Source organism: Canis lupus, chromosome 29 (assembly GCF_048164855.1).
Source record: "Canis lupus baileyi chromosome 29, mCanLup2.hap1, whole genome shotgun sequence".
Lineage (NCBI taxonomy): Eukaryota > Metazoa > Chordata > Mammalia > Carnivora > Canidae > Canis > Canis lupus.
The window spans coordinates 26,178,186-26,200,071 of NC_132866.1; the positions used below are offsets into that span (position 1 = coordinate 26,178,186).

The window sequence follows — 21,886 nt, forward strand, 5'->3', positions numbered from 1 at the left end:
ATAGAAACGGAAGGGGGAGGGAGAGAAGTGGAAAAAAAAAAAAAAAAAAAAAAAAAAAGCCAACCAGAACGGGAGGGAGAAGCCCCGGCGGCGCTCCGGCCTGACCCCTCTTCGCGACTTCTGCGCTTCCCCGCGGCCCGCGCCCCCGCCGCAGCGAGACCCCGCTCTGGGTCTCCGCGCTGGGCGGGCGCCTCGGCTCTGCCGAGGAAAACAAGGATTGATCAAACTAGAAAGGAATTTTTCTCAACTGCTAATGAACAGGAGGCTCGGCTCCCGGCCCTCCCCTCCCCCCGCCCCGGCCCTCCCCCTTCGCCACCCCGGCCCCCCTCCCCCCCACTTTCTTTTCTTCTCGGCCTCTGCTCCGGCCTGGAAGGCTCGGGGCTGCGGTCGGAGCTGGCCTGCGGCGGCGGGGCCGGGCCGAGCCAGCCGGGCCGGGCGGCCTCCCTCAGAGCCCAGCCATCTTGGGCTGCCGGCGGCGGCCGCGGCGGCCGGGGTCCAGGCGCGCTCGCTCGAGGGTCCTGCCGCGGGCTTTCTCCGCGCTCGCCCGCTCGCCCGCTCTCTCGGGGGGATTTTTTTCCCTTTTTTTTTAAGGGGAGGGCTGGCGGCCTCCCTCAAATTAGGAGAGAGAGAGAGGAGAAAATGCCAAGTCCCGATTTCTCTCCACCTCTGCTCCACCCACCCCGGTCCTTTCCAAAAAATAAAAAAAGATTAGAATTGGAAGAAGTCGGCAGAAAGGCGAGCACCGGCGGCCCCCGGCTGCTGCCCAGGCGACGCGTCCGGGGCGGGCCCAGCCGGTCGCTCTGTCTGTGGGTCGGTTTGTCCGCCCGAAGCTTCACAACTGAGGGGAGGGCACTTCGGGCAGGGTCTCCGCAGCGGCAGTCGCCTCAGAGCTTTATCCTCAGATCAAAAAAAAAAAAAGAAAAAAAGAAAAAAAAAAAAAACCCAACACTCTCATCAGGGCCACCTTCAGCCATCTTGCGCTTATTATTATTATTTCAGGAATAATCTGTTTAATAAAAATAGCTGCGTCTCTAGCCCCCTCCCCCCCATGCTAGGCCCCCGCCCCCTTTTAATAATAATCTCGATAATAAAAATGATCTGCGCGCCGGGCAGTTCTTTCCCTGCCTCTGCTCGCTGGGGCTCTGGCGCTGCCCCCGGGAAGCGGGCGGGGAGGGGGGCGCCGCCGGGGCGGGGGTGAGTCCCTGCGGCCGGTCGGTCGGCCCCTCCGCCTCCGCCTCCGCAGCGAGGGAAGGGCGCCCGCGCCGCCACCTAGCCGAAGCAAGGAGGGCGGGCGGGGGAGGGGCCCGGCTCCGGAGACCCGCCGGAGGGGCGCACAGGGGTCCCCGATCTTCCCGCCACGGCCTGGCCTCGGAGTCTGCAGCTGGGGGCGAGGGGATACAATGGGCGCTGGGCAGAGTGCGGCCGGCAGGGCGGGGATGCGGGCGGGCAGGGGGTTGCGGTGAGCCGGACTCTCGAGCTGGAGCGGAGACAGGCGGAGGGTGGTGTCCCTACATCAGGGCCGGTCCCGCTACACGGGAAGGGGGCGGGGAGGCCGGGAGGGGGAGTGGGAGAGAAAGCGGCAGAGCAACTGCGGCGCCTTTAATCAGCACCCGCTGGCTCGGCCCACCCGGCACTGGAGACCGAGCGGACCCGGAGGGGAGGGGGGCATAGGGCGGGGCGAGTTGTCCGGAAGTGCTGTTACAGCGGCTCGGGCTCCCGGCTCCTCCCCTTTTCCCTGTCTGGAGTTGGGGCTGTTCCGGAGGCTGCGCCTCTTATTGGTCCCCAAGCTGGGGCTCCGCCTCTTCAAGGCGGGGCAGACCCGAGAGCCTCACGTGACTCGCACTTACTTCGGTACATTAAACACTAGGGTGGGAGGAGAGTGCCGTGTTTCTTAAAAGGGCGATGATGCCGCTGCGTAGTGGGACCACCTCTTCCTGGGCCTTTTCACCCATAGCTCTTTTTACCTGGGAGGAAAAGGAGGGTTAGTCGATCCGCTCCTTCGGTCTGATGGAAGAGAGCGGGGAACTGCAAAGGTACGCTGTGGGGCAATTTCCCCGATGTCCTTAACACTTTCCCCCACATTTCTGACGCTTCAAACTACCAAGCAAGATAGGCATTATAATCCCTCTTCTATGAATAAGGGAACGGAGGCTTAAAGAAGTGAAGTAGTCTGCTGGAGGTCGAAGGGTCAGTTAACAAATACTTAACAAAAGCCTGCAAGTGCCAGGCATTTTTCTAGGCCCTGGGGATTCCCTGGAGAACATATACCTAATAATAATAATATAATTAAATATACAGGATAATTCCTGTGATTGAGAGTAAGGGGCTCCAGAAAAGTGACATCTGAGTCAAGACCTGAATATTCAGGAGTCAGGCCATTAACAACCCTGGGAAAGAGGGCTTCAGTCAGGAGAAACAAATGGGAAAGCCATAGATTAGTAGGCATGCTCCAGGACAGAAAGGAGGCCATGTGAAAGACAAGAACATACAGGGTTTTTTAGGTCATGGTAAGGAATTTAGACTTGAAGCTGATTATGAGAAGCCCTCAGATGTGGGATATATTTTGGAAATAGTGCCAGCAGGAATAGATATGGGTTAGATATGGGGTGGAGGGGAATCAACATGTTAATAGGAATGGGATCAAGATATGCTCATCGCTGTATATAGAATATCCTCTTGAACTTTTTTTTTCCTCTTGAACTTTTGAAATGTTTCCAGGTATGTACAATTTTTTAATCCCTCCAAGAAGTTTTGTTTTTTTTTTAAGATTGTATTTATTTATTTATTCATGAGAGACAGAGAGAGAGAGAGAGAGAGAGAGAGAGAGAGAGGCAGAGACACAGGCAGTTGATGCGGGACTCGATCCGGGGACTCCAGGATCATGCCCCGAGCCAATGTCAGGCACTAAACTGCTGAGTCACCCAGGGATCCCCCTCCAAGAAGTTTTTAAATGACTCTGAGGATTTGGGCCTCATAGCGGTGGCCTCATTTGAGTCTGCATGGTGATAACCATTTACCGAGAAGGAGAGAATTGGAGAGAATTAGATTGGGTAGGGAGATTTTTCAGTAGTTCTAAGTTAAATCTGACCTGGCTCAGATATCCCAATGGAAATGTTGTGAAGACAATCATATATATACAGATTTGGAGGAGGTTTGTACTGAGATTATAGATTTTGGAGTCATCAGCAATTACATTCCAAATGGTAGAACTGAGATTCAAATCCAATTCAGAGTAACCAATGAGTCCCTGATCCTTCCATAAAACCAGAGGGCCTCTCTGATCTAGGACTTCCATCTCCTTATTCCTAATTGGGGGGCTAATGTGGGCCCTTCAAGGACAGAGCCCATGTCTTAAGTACTTTGCATTCCCTCACATGGGAGATCATATGTTGAATGAATGAATGAATGAATGAATGCTGTCTGTCTGACTGAACAAACCAAGGCGAAAATGATTTTCAAGCCCTAATCCTAAATTCTATGCTTAAAGATGGTATAGAGAAACAATAGAATCTAGCTGGCAGCTGTTGGAGGGTCCTTCTCTGGCTTTCTCACCAATACCCTCCAGGATAATCTAAAGGATTCTTTACATTCCTCACCTTTCTAGACCACTCCCCTTAACTTGTAAGATATCATACTCCTCTGTTTTTTTTTTTTTTCTTGTCTTTCTAACCACAGACTTCTCCAATTTCCTTTTTTTTTTTCAAAGATTATTTATTTATTCATGAGAGAGAGAGAGACAGAGAGAGGCAGAGAGATAGGCAGAGGAAGAAGCAGGCTCCATGCAAGGAGCCTGATATGGGACTCAATCCCGGGACCCCAGGATCACGCCCTGGGCCGAAGGCAGGCACTCAACCTCTGAGCCACCCAGGCATCCCAACTTGTCCATTTTCCATCTCATAAATGTTGACAGTCCTCAGAGCCCTGCCCTCCATCCTATTCTCTTACTAATCTACCTAGAGCCTCTCCTAAAGCTTTATTACTGTCCTTATACTGATGGCTCCCCACTCAGTATCTCTAGTCCAGAAGTTCACCCTCCTGGTGGCAGATCAGTGTAGTCAACCATGCCATCTGCCCAGATGTCTTACAGGCACCTTGATTTCAATGTATTGAAACCTACTTTTTTTTTTTTTTTAAGATTTTATTTATTTATTTGACAGAAAAAGAGACCACAAGCAGGGGAGCTGCAGGCAGAAGGAGAGGGAGAAGCAGACTCCCCAAGGAGCAGGGAGCCAGATGTGGACTCAATCCCAGGACTCTTGGGAACTGTAGGCAGACACTTAACCGACTGAGCCACCCAGGTGCCCCAAATCTTAACTACTTCTTAATATTCCCATTACCTCATTGTATGTCTAGCCTGGATTATTTCAGTAGATCTTAACCAGTTTCTCTGCATCTACCCTTACCTCCCCAAGTCATTTCTCAATATAGTAGTCAGAGAAATCTTTTAAAAATATGCCAGAATGTGGGGCACTGACGTGGCTCAGTTGGTTAAGTGTCTGACTCTTGATTTGGGCTCAGGTCATGATGTCAGGGTCATGGGATCAAGTGGCGCCTAGGGCTTCCGCTCAGCCAGGAATCTGCCTGAAATTCTCTCCCTCGGCCCCTCCCCCTGCTCACTTTCTCTCTAAAATAAATTTTAAAATCTTTTTTAAAAATGTCAAATTGTGTCACTCTTCTGTTCAGAATCTCCCAATGGCTTCCCAACTTCAACCAGAATTAAAGTCAAAGTTTTCTAATTGCCTGCAAGGCAATAGAAAGCTGCCCTCTGTACAAATGATCTCCTGTTATTCCCCTTCTTTTATTCTGCTCCAGCCACACTGGCTTCCGCTTTTGTTCAAATACACCTGGTGTGTCTCTCCTACCCCCAGGGTCTTTGCAGTTGCTCTTCACTTTGCCTGGATCATTCTTCCTCCAGATGTCCCTATTGCACACTTCGTCTTGTCATTGAGATCCTTTGCTCAAATGTCACCTATGCAGCAAGGCCTTCCCTGACTTCTGTATTTAAAAACACACCCCACCCTATCCCTCTCTCTCCTCCTCTGCTTTATTTTTTCTCCATAGTACATATATCTATGTACTATGTATTCTATTTTAAACAAATATTATCTATCTCCCATCACGAAAATATAAGATCTGTGAAAGGAGGAATTTTCTTTAATAATGTTATCTCTGGTGCCTAGAATGGGACCTATCACATAGTAGGTGCTCAATAAATATTTGTTGAATCAATGAATGAGTGTCATTCTCTGTCCCTACTGCTTCCACCTTAACCTAGGCCTGCCAGGTCCTTGCCTCTAATCTTGCTCTCTTTCAGAATATTTTCCATCCAACAGGCAGGGGAATGGTCCTCAAATGAAAGCTTCATGCCTTAAACCTTAAGCAAGTTGAGCTCTACAAATCCCAAGAGTTTGGGGGCTTTTGCCCTTGTTGTTCTGTCTGCCTGGAGGGCTTTTGATAATAAAGCCTTTCTTCTTTTACCCTTCTAGTATCCTTCCGTTTTGACTTAGATGTCGCTTCTTTCAGGAAGCTGGTTTTAACCTCCCCAGACTGGGTTGGGTACTTTTTCTATGTCCATAGCATTGCCCTTTAATAGGGGTTACCACTAACTGAGCAATTACCATGTGCCGTGCATCCCAGGCATATTATCTCATATAATCCTCCCCAAAACTCTGTGAAGTGAGTATCTGTTTGCAGATGAAAAAACCTGCCTAAGTCACACTGACAAGTGGTGGGGTTAGGGTAGGATAGAAGGCAGCTGACTGCCTTTCTCTTCTGTGGCTTTTCCTTACAATTGTTTCGTTGTCTCTTTTCCCCACTGCACTACACAATCCTTAAGTCTCCCAGCATATAGCAGAGGGCCTGGCATGCACTTGTTGAAAGAAGGAGTGAATGAATGCAGACTGTGGATACCCACCAGCAGGCATCTTGCCCCTTCCCCCATCCTGTCCTTAGCTCCCTCCCCAAGACTTCCTGGCAGCAAGGAGGAGAGGAGGGGACTGGGTCAGTCCCATGGTGCTCCCACAGAAGGGGCCAGGAGATGGTTGCTCCTCCCAGACCACATCCTGACCTGCCTCCCCCATGCCTTTTGTGACAAATCTCTCCCTTCCCTGGCCTAGCACAGCACTTCCTCACCCCCACCCTGGCCTCCCCACCTCTTCGATGCAGCCTGCAGCTGCCTCAGTGCCTGGCAGGCTGGGTTGACTCACTTCCAGCTGCATTCTCCTTCTGGTTAGGCCAGTTTGGCAAATCTCTTAGGCTCCCTAGCCCCATGGCTCTGGAGCCTGTGGGTTCTCCTCACCCAGGGCCCTGACACTCTCCCACCCCACATGGGGCAGAGCAGATGCCTGGAGGAATGTACAGGGCTTTTGGAGGCAACATGACGTATCACATGGCAGATTTCTTCCCTCCCTAAACCTAGGGTGGGGTCTCTGCTATAGGCCCAGGAGCCTTTTTCCAGAAATAACCTCAGCCTACTCCTGTCTCTTGGAGCCACCTAAACACAGGATCTTGCTATTCTGTACTCTCTGGGGCAGGAGCTTCACTCTGCCCCTGGGTCTTTCTAGGCTGGTCAGATGAGGAGGATTAGATAATAAGCCCTTCCCTCCACCCTGCCCCCCAATCTCCAAGGGGAAAAGAAAAGAGGAAGGGGTGTGGCCCAGGCCATTCTGATTGTCAGTCTGGCTCCAAATCCTCCTAGTTCCCTTGCTTTGCCTGCCAGAGTGACTGCCCCCCCCCACCCCCCAGGACCTGCCCCACTGCTCCAGGGGCCAGCCACAGTTCAGTAGGAGGTCACAGGGGAAGGAGTACTGACCTCTGCCTGGGGAAAATCCCCCCAGCTACAGCTGGTTCTCAAAGAGGACAGAGTGCCTTCATAAGAACTGACACCCCCCTCCCCCTCCCTTCTCATGATACCCCCAGGACTTCTGCCACTAGCCCCAGCAGAACACCCTGGGTGCTACAGTCCATCCTGAGGACTAGGAGAAAAGGCCCTGCTGTTCTCCAAGACAGACAACCAGGCCTAGCACGGAGGGTAAGAACTTGGGGGAGGTCTAGAGGTCTGTGGGTTCTGGGAACCCTTTCTGGGTGAGGACATCCTCTTGCCTGCCTCTAAGATCCCAGGCTGTTGCCTTCTCCTCATGGGGACTGGGCTCTGTTGTGCCATGTCAGGCCCTAGAGAGACAGGAGCTGGGCGATCTACCACCTCCTCACCAAGGCCTTGGCCCAGAGGGGCTCACAGGAAGGGAAGGCTGGCTTGTGTGTCACCCAGTGGGTGTGACAGTTCTGAAGCTGCCTGTCCATCCCACCACTACCAGGTCATGGGTTAGGAGGTTGAATTTCTATGTTGAGGGGAGTGGCCATCTCCTGACCTGAGCTGGAAGGGACATAAGAACCCTAAAACTAGAGGGAAGGAAGGCCCACCTTCTCAAGGGAAAAGGGCTTTTTGAGAGGAGAGAAGAGGAATAAAGAGGGTCTTGACCCACCCACCCACTCCTCTCCCCAGACCTGTTCCTTGCTCCCACACCCCATGACCTTAGAGGAATTTAAGACCAGTGAAAGGGAGCCTGTCTCTGCAAAGTCATTTCTGCATGACTCTAGAGTCACCAGCTGTGTGATCCTGCTCCTTGGCACCCCCTCCACTCCCAACAAGAGTCTTTGGGGACCTTTCCCCACCCTGGCTTCTTTCTAAGTGGCTGAATCCAAACCCACCCCCTCAGCCAGGGCCTCAGGCTTGCCACTCCCCTACTCCAGGCATCCAAAAAGGAGCACAAGATCCAAACTTCTGCAAATATGTTTAATGCACTTAGATTACACAGAGGAAGAGGGAGCAAGAAAGAAACGACATCTAAGTGAGTCACCCAAAAATTCTTACAAAAGTCCCAGGCTGGGTGCAGCCCCCAGGAACCGAGTCACTGTTGACATTAGAAACTAATATAAAATTTTATAAAAGTCTGCTCATTGCAGCATTCAGGTACTTGTACAAAAGGAAGGCTCTCTCTATAGGGTTCCTGACTTGTAACAGGGACCCAGGTACCTCACCTGGCATGGAGGACCTGGAAGCCAGAGGGGAAAACAACTGGATAAAAAAATACAGTCAAGGGAGTTCTCTGCTGGTTTGCCCCATAGGGGCATCAACCTTCGTAATTTTTTCCCCTGCTCTCAACTCAATCTCAAAACTCAGTCCCAAGATCCTCTGTGCATTTTTTAAAATGCTCTAGCCCTTTAGACTCTTCTGAGGCTTCCTAGTCCCTTCCCTGAAGCCTGGCCTTTGGAAGAGGAAGAGAAGGGCAGGAGGAGGCACCTGCTCCCTGGCCAGACCTGAGACCTTGCATGAGACACTCTACCCCTCAGAATGACAGTTGGGTCTGCAGCCCTCTTGCAGTCCACCCTGGACCTGAGGAGTCCAAGAGTCTGCCATATGTAGGTGGCAGGCCAACTGCATGGGGGAGCCCCTTCCTCTCAGAAGTTTTAGCCAGAGGGACTCAGAAGGAGGGGGGTAGGACTGGGCAAGCCACAAGGGAGAGAGGCAGATTTAGAGAAGGAGACTTCTCACCTCCCCAGGTCAGTATGTCAGGGCTCCTGAAGAGCTTCAGGGAGGGAGAGAAGTGGTACATTTAGTGAGTACTCACTCTATGCCAAACGCCATGCTGGGCATGCTACACGGTCAGCCTCACTTGGTCCTCAGTGAGGGTCCCCTCTCGCCAGCCAGCAGAACCCCCTCCCAGAGGAACCTCTAGAAGGCCTGGTCAGAGATGGTGGATGCTCTGCTACTCCTGCAGAGTCAATGCACCATAGGGAAATGAGACAGAGGCCTGGCCCCAGCTGGACCTTGGAGGTTCCTGACGTCATAGGACAGGAAGGGGCCACAGGTTTCATGGGCTCACGGTCTCAGAGCTCACCTGCTTCCTGCCTGCCTCCCATACTGATGACAACACTTAGCTCAGAAAATACCTCCTCCCCACCAGCCAAAGCAGGCAGGCAGAGGCAGGTCCCCAGAAAGAATTTGCGGAGAGGCAAATCAGGGTGGCATGGAAAGGACACAAGCTAATGGCACCTCTCTGGCCATGAAACATTAAATGATAAGAGCTTCAAAGGCAGGTATGTTGTGATGGGCAAAGGCCAGAAAATGTCCTTTTGGAAAAGTCCTTGGAGCAGAAGGCTACTGCCAACATCAGGTCCAGAGGAGCTTCCATCTTCATTGGTGGAGGCCTAGAGCCTATCTCTCCCAGTATTCCAGGATGATCCACCTTGAAGCTCTGAGTTTGATGGAGTTAACTGGGTCGCCCTGAGGGTGTGTGCAGAGAAGCAGCCAGGGCCTTGTAGCCCTTTGGAAGTCCAAATCTTGCTCCCTGGAGAGCCTGGCCACTGCCCTCATGACCACTGGAGGCAGCTCTTTGGCTGAGTCTCTCATCAGAGGGGTCTTGTACCCCAGGGGCCACCTATGGCACTGTTGTGGTGCCCATGTGGGTGGCAGGTGCAGACAGGGCAGTGTCTGGTCCTCTGAGCCCCCTGACAGACCAAAGGACTTTGTTTTGGAAAGGCCTGAGGGAGATCTTGAAATAGCAGTCCCTAGAGTCAGGGGTGAGAGGGCCCAAAAGGGAATTGTTGATTCCAGGTCAGACAGCGGTGGGAGACAACCCAAGAGGAGCCCCAAACCCACAGGCCAGAGATAGGTCTATTTCTGGGAGGAAGACCATGAGATCTGCAATAGTGGGGCATGGGACTATGAGACCAGGATGCAGGAAAAGAGGCCCAGGGAATGAAATGGGGCATGAAAGACAAGAAACGAATGGACGCAGGGAGGATGAGGGCCACACAGTGCAGTGTTTGCAAAATCAAAGTGAAGGACATGGTGAGAGGTTGGTTTTTTCCATTTTTAATATACCAGAGTCTTGCAGCCTGGAGGCTGGGAGGCCTAGGATAGGAGGGAACAGGACAGGAGCTGGAGACCTAGTCCCTGAATGGCAGGTGAGGATGGTCTACGTGGTGCTGGGCCTCACCCTCTCTCAGGTAGATGTGGATGGGTGGACAAGGCCTGGAAGAGGAGGCTGGGGTTACCAAGTCTCTGAGACCATGGTGGTCCTTGAACTTTGCCAGGGGGCCTAGTCCACTTGAGAACCAGCAGCACCTCCTCTTAGCCCCAGCTAAACTGAGCTGAAGACTGCACCGGGGCGCATCTCAGCTCTCCCCCCTACCCCAGACTCCACCAGGCCCAGCTGGGAAGAAAAGCCTGTGAAGCTGGCTCCTCTGGGCCCTGGGCTGGCAGGCAAACACTGGCACCATCTCTGGTGGTGGCTCATGGGGAGACAGCCCCAGGCCCTTGTCTGAGAGAATGAGAAAGTTCATCTGGGAATAAAGTTCTGTTTAAAAAACATTATATACACGGCTTCTGGACATCTTTGAAGACCAATAAAATACCATCTGGTTTCTACAAAATAAAATAAGGAGGAAGAAAACCAAACAGGATCGGAGGGATTGTTCCGTGGCCAGAGGAGCTGGCCTAGCAAAGGCTTCCCAGAAGAGAGCTGGGCAGTGTGTGCACCGGCCGTTCCACTCCCTCCTGCCGGACTGCGTGGCAGGGGATAGGTGAGAATGAGGCCTGTCTCCACCTACGGTCACATCAAAGGTCCAGAGTCAAATCTCAAACCACAACCTATGGCAGTGGCAGGAGGGGAAGGTTTGCGTTTGCCCACTCCCAGCCCAGAGGGCTTGGCCGGCTGGGGGGGTGAAGCCCCTGAGCTGCAGGTGAGGCAGGTGCGGTGGCTGCGCAATCTTCCTCATACATGTCCTTTTATTTGTGGGAATCTCTTTTACGCAGTTGTTACACTGGAAGTCACCGGGGAGCAGCTGGGCTCTCCCTTGGCCCCTGCAGGGCCCAACTCAGGCTAGTGCAGTGGACTGTCGAACACCACGTCGGGCAGAATGGAGACTTTCAGCTTCTTTTCAGGCCAGCTGTACTCTTTGGGAAGTTTGAACTGTGGAGGAAGCAAGCACAGAGCCAGAGTGTACACAGTTAGCAGAACTCACTGCCTTCTTTCCAAGTTGCCTAAAGAGATCCCAGAGCCCTCGCCCATGTGCTGTCCCCCAGGTGCTAGGGGCAAGGGAGGCCAATGGTGCCTGGCTTCGATTGCAAATGCTATTCCCAGGTGGGTGGCTGGGGTTAAGCTGCTAGAGTTCCGTGACCCCTTCTTTCTCCTGGCCCTGCCAATAATTAACTGGGGTTGGAGGAGGCCTGTTTTCTAACTCTTTCTTGACTGTGCTGACCTCCCTCCAACTCACTTCCTTGGTTCTGCCTCCGGCCACAAGCATGTAAGGAATCTGCTCCCTGAGGCCCTGGGGCTGGGGGCTGGGGGGCAGGGAGGAGGGTGCAGATGCTAGAGGGAAGCGGCTTGAGGTCTGGAATTCTGTGGTCCAGGCTCTGCCATGGCTTTTCTTGCAGAGGCTGGTGCCGAAGGACCCCGGAACCCGCCCTCTGTGGCCTTTGCCAAAGGGTCCAAAGGGAAGGAGGCCCTGGCTCAGCCTCAATTGGGGAAGAGGGGCCAGACAAGGGTGGCTGAAAGTGATTTCTTGGGCCTGGTGTGCCCCCATCCTGCTCCCCTTTGTTCAAGTTCATCTGTTCCCCAGGGTCCCCAGCCTGAGCATGGTGCCAGTGGGGGCCGGGGAGAGCCCACATTTTTCCTACTCCAGTCCAGGGATCACTGATTTGCTTACAGTTCTGTGTCTCAGCCTTTGGTGTGGGGTGGGGGAAAGAGGCTGCTAGATCTTATTTCCTCTGTATTCAGGGACCTTGCATGTGGTCTGGCACACAGCTGGTGCGCTCACGCTCACGAGATGCTCACTGACTTGAAAACAGGGTCTGCCTCTCATGACCCCTACTGCCTCAGGGCGAGGTGAGAAGTCAGGCCAGGCTGGAAAGGAGGGAAGAACAGGGCCCTCAGCCTGCCTAGAGCTGGAGCTGGAAGTGGACAGGCCTGATGCTTCCTGGTTGGCTCCCTCTCCCTCCCTCTGATGGGGAACTTCTCCAAGCCAGGACCAAAGTAGAGAGTGAGGCAGGGTGTGGGGACAGCCTCTGGACTGAGAAGCAAAAAAAAAAAAAAAAGTCATTTTTAGTGACCTACTTTCCTAAGCTCCCCCTGGCTCCTGTCCCTCCTGCCTGGACTGTCCCCCTCCTACCTCAACACCCAAGCTCAAAGCAGCGGTCTGGCGCAGCACCATCCCAGTGAGACACGGCCTCTCCGGAAGCACTCCTGGGCAGCTGGCTCTGGTCTGACTGAATAGAAGCCAGGCCTCAGGGATCAGTGACTCGAGGGGGTTGATTGGCTGGCATGGATCGGGTACTTGGTGACTTTGGAATGTATAAATTTGAGTGAACTTCTGAAGCCACATCCCAGAGGATTGAGGTGACCTCAGGCTCTGAGGAGTTGCTGTCCACCTGGAGACCTGGATAGGGTAGTCTCACCCTGTGTGCTCTCCTCCACCTGGTTGATGTCAGAGGCCACCATGTGCTGGCCCATGTGGCCCTGGGAGCACTGGCAGCTATAAGCTCCAGCCCTGGATGAAAGCTAGCTCCTACATGGCCTCCTTCTAGCTTAAAAGGCTGGCCCCTATGTGGACTCCCCCAGACACACTTCCCGGCAGAAAGGGCAATGGAAGGGTCTGTCTGTCTCTGCCACAACAGGCAGGGGAGGGCCCAGAAGAGCTCTCCAGAGGCCTGGCTAGGTTGCTAATGTTCCACTAACCTATGGGGCATTGAGGCCAGGAAGGCTTAGATCCCACTGGGGTGCTGTAGGAGGCTGGGGGAGGGGAAGGGACTTTCCAGAATGAGGTAAGTCCCTGCAAATGAGGATGCCAGGAACAAGGAAGAAAAACAAAGGGGATTATGGGCTCCATTCCTGCACCCCAGATGAGTAGACAAGGAAGGCACGAGCCCCCACCTGGCCTGCCAGCTCCTCCGCCTGGAAGAGGCAGACCCAGAGGGGAGAGCTCATGGCTGGAGAAGGGAGGAAGGAGACTGACTCCTGGGTGGCCTGAGGCAAGAGCAGGAGTCCCTTACTGCCCACCAGAACTCCCCAGTGGAATGTTCTCTGGCAGCAGGCGTAGGCTTTCTGTTCAGAACCTGCCAGGGAACAGCAGGGGCTGGGGAAGAACTACCAGCCTGAGGGCCCTGGCTGCCTCCTCAGTGAGGTTCTCAGGAGCCGCCAATTCAGACAATTTGCTGAGTGTCCTTATAACAGGGTGGGGCAGGGGGTGGTGGGAAGCCAGAAATAAAGCTGTTTAACATCCCCAGGGTCTCCTTTCTGGCCCATCCCCACACCTCCGGGACAGACAGACTGAAAGACACCCATGGGCTCCTGGGGATTGGAAGCCGCTGTTAGAATGAAACAGGCTTACTTCCTCTGGAGAAGTCAAATCTTCTAAGTCCTCCAACATTTTCTCTACAAACTCTTCAGTCAACAGAATCTGGGAAGAAGGTACAAGACAAGCGTTTATGATTATTTTTTAATATATGGTCTTTTTGTCAACTGCCAAGCCACAGAACTTTCTTCTGGCCATGGAGTAGATATGAGCCTGTTTTAGGGACAGAGAGAAGTGCTCGAAGCCTCTCCCAGACCGTCATTGTTCTCCCCCACCTCCACCTGCCTGCAATATGGCTAGGACCGGGGCAGAGAAGGAAGGGTGTCAGAGGACAATGGGGAAGCAAGGTGGGGGATGTGGGAAGAGAGCATCGCTGGGCCCCAGAAGGGATATGAGTCCCTGTTCCAGCAGTCTGCGCCTCTTGCACGCTGCAGGGAGTAGCAGGGGGCAATGGAGAAGCAGGCACTAGGCAAGAGCCCCATGCCCAGCGGGGCTCACATGCTCCCCCTTACTCCCAACTTGGTAGGACAAAAGGAATCTGTTTGGATTTGGAATACAAGCCATGTCTGGAATCTGGAAATGCCCCGGAAGGTACATCCAAGAATGTCTGAGCTGGAGAATTTGTGGAGATTATGCACCAACCTCTCCCCTTTTACAGATAGGAAAGGGACTCTCAAGTCCTCTTTCCATCTGTAGCATCCACACTTTCTCAGGTCGGAAGCTCCCAAACCCCTGCCCTGATGACCTCATTCAGCCACTGAGTTCTTCAAAACTTCAAGAACCCTCTTCTGCAGGTCACCTCCCAGCTGTCCCACTTCGCTGTTCTAGTCTGATGCCTCATCACCTCATGGCCCCACTATTCAGTGGGCACCACCCCTCCCCTTTTGGGCATTCCTCAACCCAATGGGCCATTTTCCCAATGGCTCCTCTGCCCAGGCTGGCTCTGCAGAGCCAGGCCAAGCTCACACCAGGCCCAGGCTGAGGATGTCTTTCCTCTTCCCTCCAACTTTCTCCTCCCTGTGTTGGCCCAGGGGGCCTCCTGGCCTCGGCACCAGATCCTTCTACACCTCTCCCGGTTGTGGCTCCACCGACTTCTGGTTTGCCTCCTCCAGCAAACTCTGAAGGCCCTGGGTGAGGCACAGAGGGGGAAGGACAATGAAGACCAAGGTGAGGGACTCCAGTGAGGTAAAGCCCTCTAGAAGGATGGGGATCAAGAACTTGAGAAAATACCCCTCAGGTTCTCCTGGGAGTTGTCCACTCTGGTAAGCGGAATATCTATATATCTAAAATACAGTCAGCTTGTGAGATTAAGTGAAATGATGCAGAAGAGCAGCAAGCAGGGTCTCTGGGGACCCCACAGGATGGAGGACTCCAAGGGAAGGAAGCTGATGGGGTGGAGGTACGAGCAAGGAATGAGAAGCCTGAGTGAGGAAACCGCCGCTGTACTAGGCATTGTGCTGATGGCTCATGTAGCTTATCTCCTCTAGTCTCCTCCCAGATGAGGAAACTGAGGCATAGGCAGGTTATGTAATGTGCCCAGTATCACATGGTTTGTGAGTGGCTAAGATAAGACCATATCCCAGTCATGTCTGGACTCTAAAGTAGTGCCTGAGGTATAGTGTCCACATCTGGGGCTCTTCCCCACACAGCATTTATGCATTTATTTACTCTTCCACTCATCTGCCCACCGATCCATTCAATTCCACAGCACTCCCTAGGTGCCTCTGCTAGGCCTGGCCCTGGATGGAGCCCCAGGGACACAGGCATGAGAGCAGTCCATACTCTACCTGGACATCCACCCTTTCTTGGTTGACAGGGAGCCGAAGAATGTCTCCTTCCCAGGCTACAAGCCAATAGTCAGTAACAAAATAGCTCTGACCACTGGCTCCCATCTCACCAAAGGTTTTTCTGTTTGAGGAGCTCAAGCCTCAAGTGAGGACAGAAACCAGATTTAGATGGGCAAAGTCAGTCCAGGGAGATGCCCACCGGAGGTGGCCCCTACCGCCCCCCTTCTTCCTCCAAGTGCTCCAGGTGGCTCCTTCCAATCATACCCCAGTCGTCCCACTTCCAGAGCCCTCTCTACTCCTCTTACCCCAGGGTTTTGTCCCTCCCTCCCCCCCGTCAAAGTCCAGAGTTTCCCTACCAGTTATCACCAGTCTGCTTGAGTAGCACAAAAGTCACATTCATATTTTTGGCATTTCCGGGGCTTGTTGCCATCTCTGCAAATGCTAGCACAAACACAAGCATACCTAAAACCCAATTATATTACAATGGCTCCAGTCCGGGCCAGGCTGGGCTGATTTCTAGCCCACAAATAATTTAGAGGGAGGGACTTTCTGCCAGAAAGGTAAATAGGCCCGGGACTGTAGTGCTGGGGCTGAGGTAGAGAGGAGGGTTCCCAGGGACGGCGACCACCCAGTGAGACACCAGAGAGCTGTTACTTAACAAGGGGAAAGGCAACCCCACCAATGCTGAGCTCAGTCCTAAGCCAGTTCCTCTGACAAAGGTCTGGAAGAGGTAGTGGAGAGAGGGTACGTTATGGTGGCTTTTAGCAGAACCACCACCAGTGCACACCATCTGTGTGTGGACTCATTTTATACTCAGCTGGGGGAGGGGATGGCAAGACCAGAAAAGAGGATAAACCCTGGTTGCTCCTCAATTTTCACTTTTGGTGACTTGCTGGTTCCTGCTGGAAACTTCACATCATTTTAAGAGAATTGAACAGAGAAAATTATACACAAGATCTGCATGATATTAAGGGTGACATTCCCTGCAAAGAAACACGACAGACTGTCATAGCTCCAGGCATCTAATTTAATTTCCTTTGGGAGTTAAACCTTAGAAGCTTGGATTGAACAAACAGGCCCTGTTCTTTGTATATTTCAGACCTGGAGCTGAGAATGTTAACAGATCTTATCAACAGGACACTGGAGATAGACAACTGTGACGGAGCAGCTCCTGGGCGCTCTCCTGAGCAACAGACGCGCCGTTGTGATGCAACTGTGGGAAAAGCCTGTGCAGTCTGGGGCTTGAGGCGCTGGAAACTCACTGGGTCCCCATGGGGCTGCCTGGCTCTGCCACAAATAATAACAGGATGGTTACAATGCCAGTAGTAATGATAACACCACTACCAGCAGAAGCACTACCTCTTCCATGTGCCAGGCACTGGGCTAAGGGCTTGACTGGCATCATTTCAGTGAGCCCTCCTGGCGGTCTTGCAGAGGAGGTAACTGTCACCCCCATTTTGCAAATGAGCAGGTGTTGAGAGGAGATAAGGCTCCTGGACTTTAGAACAGTGATCTGACCCCATTGTGGTACCAGATACATTCTTCCGGCCTGGGGAAAACACCCCAATTCTAGAAGCCTTATACACTCAGGACTAACTCTTCTCTTTCCTCTGATGGGGGAGGTGAAGGTGACTTTGGCTTCTACCAATGGCTGAGAAGACCAGTCATCCCAACCCAACCAGCCACACACCTCCTCAAGAGGAACAGCCCTGCTCAGCTCAAGAGGGCTGAAGTCCTGAGCATCAAAGGCACCCAGCTGCTCAAAAACCAAGTTGGCCACTTGGAAAGGAAGGCAAACCATACCCAAAGATCATGTCCAAGTGGGAACAGCAAGGCACATTTACAGGCCAGCTTAGTAAATGCATACATAAGGCAACAGTTACTCTAGCCCAGAAAACAGCAATAGAAATAACAGTAATAATACGGAAAATGACAATACTACTCAGTAATATCTGCACTCACCAAGAGCTGGGCATAAAATGCTTATGTTTGTGCACAAATAGCCTGTAGAGGGAGGAGGCTCTCTAGAGAGCAGCTAACTCCTCTGGGAATCTTCTGAAACTATGGAGATGTCATCCAGACGTTCTGAATCGGAATACCCCGACAAGGCCAAGGCACCTGCATTTTTGAGGCACCCCAGGAATCGTGGAGTGGAGAATACTCAGACACACACAGGGGGAGGGGTTTTGGGCACAGGTTTAACCAACAGAGGTGAGTTGGTGGCTGCAGCTTTACCATCATCTAATTGGCCAAGCTGTGAGGGGAATAGTGGCTCTGCTCCCCACCTCAACCTCCACTCTTGGAATCCAGACCAACAGCCTTCTCCAAGGTGTTCACACCAGGTGCCTTAGGACAGCCAGGCTGGTTAGTGATGAGGGAGGGCTGTCAACAATCTCCCAATTCCCCAGGCCCCAGCAAGTTCCAGAAGGAACCCGAAAAGTGATCTTTTGTGGTGCCTGCTCTGGGCAGGCTCTGCTGTGCTGCAGGCAGAAGCCCAGCTGCTGCAGATCTGATTCAAATGTCTGTGGTTGGTGCTATTTCTGAGTCTGCAAACAGCGCTGACAATGCCCACTCCTTCCCCTCGATATGACAATCCACACTTTGTCCGGGGCCCTGTTTGCTCTTCGTGTTGACACGTTGTTCTTGCTTCCCGACAAGTTTGGCTTTCTTTTTCCTTCTCTTTCCTTCTTTCAGAGGCGGAAATGTGTTGTTTATAGGGCAGGGCCTGCCAAGGAACTGCTCTGGCGCCCACAATGGCCAAGGAGGCGGCAGGATGAGGATGCAGTCCGGTCTGTGTACCCCCAACTCCAATGGGTCAGACGAAAGCCAGAAAACAGCTTGGAGACCCCCCAGACTTGGGAGCAGAGGTGTGTGTGGCACACATTAATTTCCTGTTCTCAGTGGGTGGTGAGAAGTTGGCTCTGGTGGCCAGGAGCAGGCTCAGACTCCTCCTGCTCTGGTGCCTGGCTGATGAGGGCACAGCGGGCCATCACAGTCTTCTCCCCAGGCACAGTGGTGGGATTTAATCATATCTGGGTGTAACCCTGGACAATGAGGTCCCATGGCAGCCCAAGCAAGGGTCTCCAGGGAGAACAGGTTGTGGCCAGGTTCACCAATAGAAGGAGAATCAGTAGAGATGCTGGAGAGGAACTGCACAGGGCCTGGGCTAGGGACTGCCGAGTGTCTTCCACACAATGTCCAAATGGGTGGATGGGGACAGGAGGAGGTGGGGACTTGTCCAGAGGACAGTGGTGAGTCAGCCACCAGGCTAGGATGAGAGCCCACCAGTGATTCCCAAACTTGGCCTGGAGTGGCGAGCCCACTCAGGACAGCAGCTGGGCATCTTCTCCCAAGCTAAAGCCTCCCATCAAGGCTGGTAGGGAATGGCTGGGAATGGGGGTGCCACCTGGGTGAATTGTTAGACACCACACAGCTGAGAAAGCATTGCGGGGCTTAAAAAAATATTCTCATATTTGGTGGTGTGACCTTGTGACCTCTGGGGCAGACTTCTCCCACTTCAGATCAACCCTAGCTGGGGACTGATGAACCACTCAGTCTGGGCCGGGCTCCTGCTCAGAAGACTAACAGCCCAGTGTTGACAGACTCAAGGGAGAGAGGCTTGTTAAAGCTACCAGGCTATGGAATGCTGGGGGAAGGTGTGCAAGAAAGGATGTTGGCAGGCCTCCCCCAGGATCTGAAGACCCTCCTGCAAAGCTTTGGAGTTGGCTGACAGGCTTTCCAAACTCCACAAGGATGAAAACAGCAGATGGTAGGGCAGATGGAGTCAAGGTGTTGACCTCCGGAAACTGCGAAGCCTATAGAATTGGAGGATTCCTGCCTTTCCAGCTCCTCCAGGAAGCAGGGAGTGTCCACTGAGTTCACCCTGGGGTTGCAGACAGCCCTGCCTTTCCATATGCTGGGACCTGGGCTTCCTTGGGGCTGGAGAGATGGGGGGAGGAGAGGTGCAGGACCAGGAGAAGGCAGGTGCGCAGGCCTGTTTGGGGCCACTCCACATGCTCCAGTGAGGTCCCCGATTCCCTCTACCTTTTTCTTTCAGCCTCTCCTCTGTCGCTCTTCTCTCGTGCAGGGTGTCTCTGCCATGCCTTTTCCCCAAGAGATAACAGTCCTGGGCTGGTAGCCAGAACAAAGTGCCAGGGCTGGGCGCAAGGGCTTCCAAGGCTGTTGAGGCTGATGTAAGAAAGTCATCCTGGCCCTCCTCATTCAGCTGGGATCAACAGGGAGCGTTCAAGTAGCAGCCAAGAAAACAGAAGTCTGGAGCTCTTCACGTATGTGGGCCTGCTGTATTCAGCTCCTTCCTACTCCTTCTGTCCCCAACAGGCCTGGTACACAAGGGCCAAGGAGACACCCGTGCTCTTGGGAGAGTGAGTGAGAGACTCCTGTGGGGGGAAAGGGTCAGTCCCCTGCATGTTGGGGAACCCCCTCCAGAGGGGCCTGGCACCATTCTTGATCCAGTGGAGTGGCCCTTCCTCGGTGATGAGCCTGACGCCAGGCCTCCATGAGGTCCTGCAGACTCCTGGTAGACCAGCAGCGCCACAGGGAGCCTGAGAGGCCCCCAAGTAATTACAAGCCTGGATTCCCACAAGCTAGGGAGCTGCCTGTGACCACAATGGCAAGACCCTAAAGGGGAAGGCAGGCTGGCAGTCAGAAGCAGAAAGTGCTGACTGCTTTGGGGGTGGGGAGGAGGGCTGCTGTGGGTGTTGGCTCCATGGCTGAGGACTGGCTGGGGGCAGAGTCAGAGGGTTTCCCAGAGCTCCCTGGAAAGGGCCTGAGAAACCCCTCGGTGAGTTGAGGGTGCATGCTTGGGGAGTGGGGCCCCAGCCAGCCTTCCTGGGAGCTCCCCTGTGAGCTGGCCCATGGTGGACCACACTAATGAGCCCATAACACAGGCCTTTGATTAAGCAGCTCCCAGCACAGCAACTTTATTGAAACATGCCGAGGCAGCGGCTGGTTCCCACCGCTCTGGTTCCCTGGGCAACAGTGCATGGGAGGGGCCATGCCCAGTGCTTCAGTTGCCTGAGGGGCTGCCCAAGGGTGAGGGGAATGGACCTGGGAGCACAACACCAGTAGCTCTGGGATAAGGGGCCCTGGGACTGGGGTTGGGGTCAGAACTCTGGGGGCACGGAGGGGCAATGTCACATCTGCTGAGTCCTTTGGGGGCCAGGGCTCCTGGGCTGCTGAGAATGGAAATGGTGAGCATCCCTTCCTCAGGGTAGGAAGGTATTCCAAGAATGGCAAGACTCCAAGGACAGGTTCAGAGGTGAAGATGTAAGATGTAACGGGAGAATTTCTTCTTGAGTTTGGAGAGTCTCTGGTCCCTACTTTCCTAAGAAAATGTTCTTGAACCTTCAATACACATAAGTGCTACCTGAGGACACTTCTGAGACCTGTGAGCACAGTCACCTACTGGGAATGATGACCTGTGAACTCGGCTCTCAGGGGATGCTGGGTTCTCCTGCTGGGGCCCTACTTCCCCCTTCCTTGTCAGTTCTGCCCAGGTAGGAGGCAGCCCTCCTTCTCTCCATGGAGGCAGCCTGGCTTTGGAGGACATAGCTGGGGGTGATGGGGAGGTCCTTTCCACTTGTGCAGTCCTAGTTTCAAATGTTACACTTCAGAGCTTTTGCTACAGTAACTACCAACACTACATGGACAGAACTCTAATGTTACCAAGTGGGACTTTTAAAATGTATTTATAACTTTATGGTTCAAAGTAATTTTGTTATGAAACAATGTAATAACAACAGTGGAAAAAGGCAAGATAATTTATGGAACACAATATTCCTAAAGCACTAGCTTCCATTTCTACCTCGTTCTGTCTGAGGAGTGTGGTTGGTGTCCTTTGTTTGCTGTTTGTTTTAATTAAGGGTTAGTATTTGGGTGGGGGGAGGAGGGAAGAGGCCCGAAGGAGGAAAAACTCAGCTGCAAGCTCTCTCTCTCTCTCTCTCTCACACACACACATGCCCACACACACACACACACACACACACACACACACACGCCCACATTACCAGTAAGTATGCTTCACAGACCCCCCAGACTGGGTTAAACCCACAAAACCAGCATAATTCCCTTCCCCTCTACTATAACCACCCCTCCACACACCACAAACAAGGCATAGTCAAGTTGTGCATTAGGGCAGATCCCCTTTCTGGATACTCCTGAGAGAGGTAAGGTAGATGTTCTTCCTCCCAAATGCCAACAAAGATAAAAGGGTGTTGTTTCCCTAATATATCTGGGAGTGTGCTGGACCAGCAAAGTACCCATTAGAGACCTGGGACAGGGTGGGGGCTGGAAGGAGGCCTGTGGCTCTCAGGCCCCAGCACCCCACTTGGCAGTGTCTCTGAAGCTGTGCTCCAGCCAGAAGAGCAAAGGAAGCACAGAGTGTTCTGGACAAGCCAGCAGGTTTCTGTGTAGAAAAGGTTTCCACTAGGAGGAAAAGGAAAGCCATTAGATGAAGAGAATGGGGAGGCTCTGTCTGCTGAGGCCTGCTCATCCCAGCCCTGGTCCAGGTCCACATGCCCATTTTCTAGGAATTCTGGTGAGATTTCCACAGAGCCACTTAAGAGTGGCTTCCATATTTCCTCCTATTCTGTTCACCCTTGGTTTCCTGGACTTTGGTTTATCTAGGGTGCAGGAAGTCTCACATCCCTCAAATCTGGATTTCCATGGCAAACCAATGGCCAAGGCCTAGAGAGTCATCCCTGGTGTCTTGAGTGATGGGAGGAGAG

General features: G+C 53.0%; 1 protein-coding gene and 1 long non-coding RNA gene across 6 annotated transcripts in view; one reads left to right on the plus strand and one right to left on the minus strand.

The window, feature by feature from the left end:
* Window positions 1-1,693: 1,693 nt before the first annotated feature.
* LOC140620954 (uncharacterized) lies at window positions 1,694-20,938 on the plus strand. The gene is made up of 5 exons (XR_012020692.1): window positions 1,694-2,033; window positions 6,919-7,030; window positions 16,240-17,482; window positions 17,835-18,007; window positions 19,228-20,938. It is a non-coding gene; the product is annotated as an uncharacterized lncRNA (long non-coding RNA).
* The window catches only part of SUFU (SUFU negative regulator of hedgehog signaling), a 122,385-nt gene continuing 108,277 nt past the window's right edge, over window positions 7,779-21,886 (minus strand). For 2 of the 5 annotated variants that reach the window (XM_072805514.1, XM_072805516.1), the window contains exons 11-13: window positions 13,390-13,458; window positions 12,172-12,268; window positions 7,779-10,973 (exon numbers count right to left, since the gene is read on the minus strand). In XM_072805514.1, the coding sequence (XP_072661615.1) occupies window positions 12,173-12,268; window positions 13,390-13,458 (165 nt within the window). In that variant the 3' untranslated portion in view covers window positions 7,779-10,973; window position 12,172. Of the gene's footprint in view, window positions 10,974-11,000; window positions 12,073-12,171; window positions 12,269-13,389; window positions 13,459-21,886 lie in introns of those variants that run through there. The other 3 variants (XM_072805517.1, XM_072805518.1, XM_072805515.1) reach the window with 2 other exon arrangements.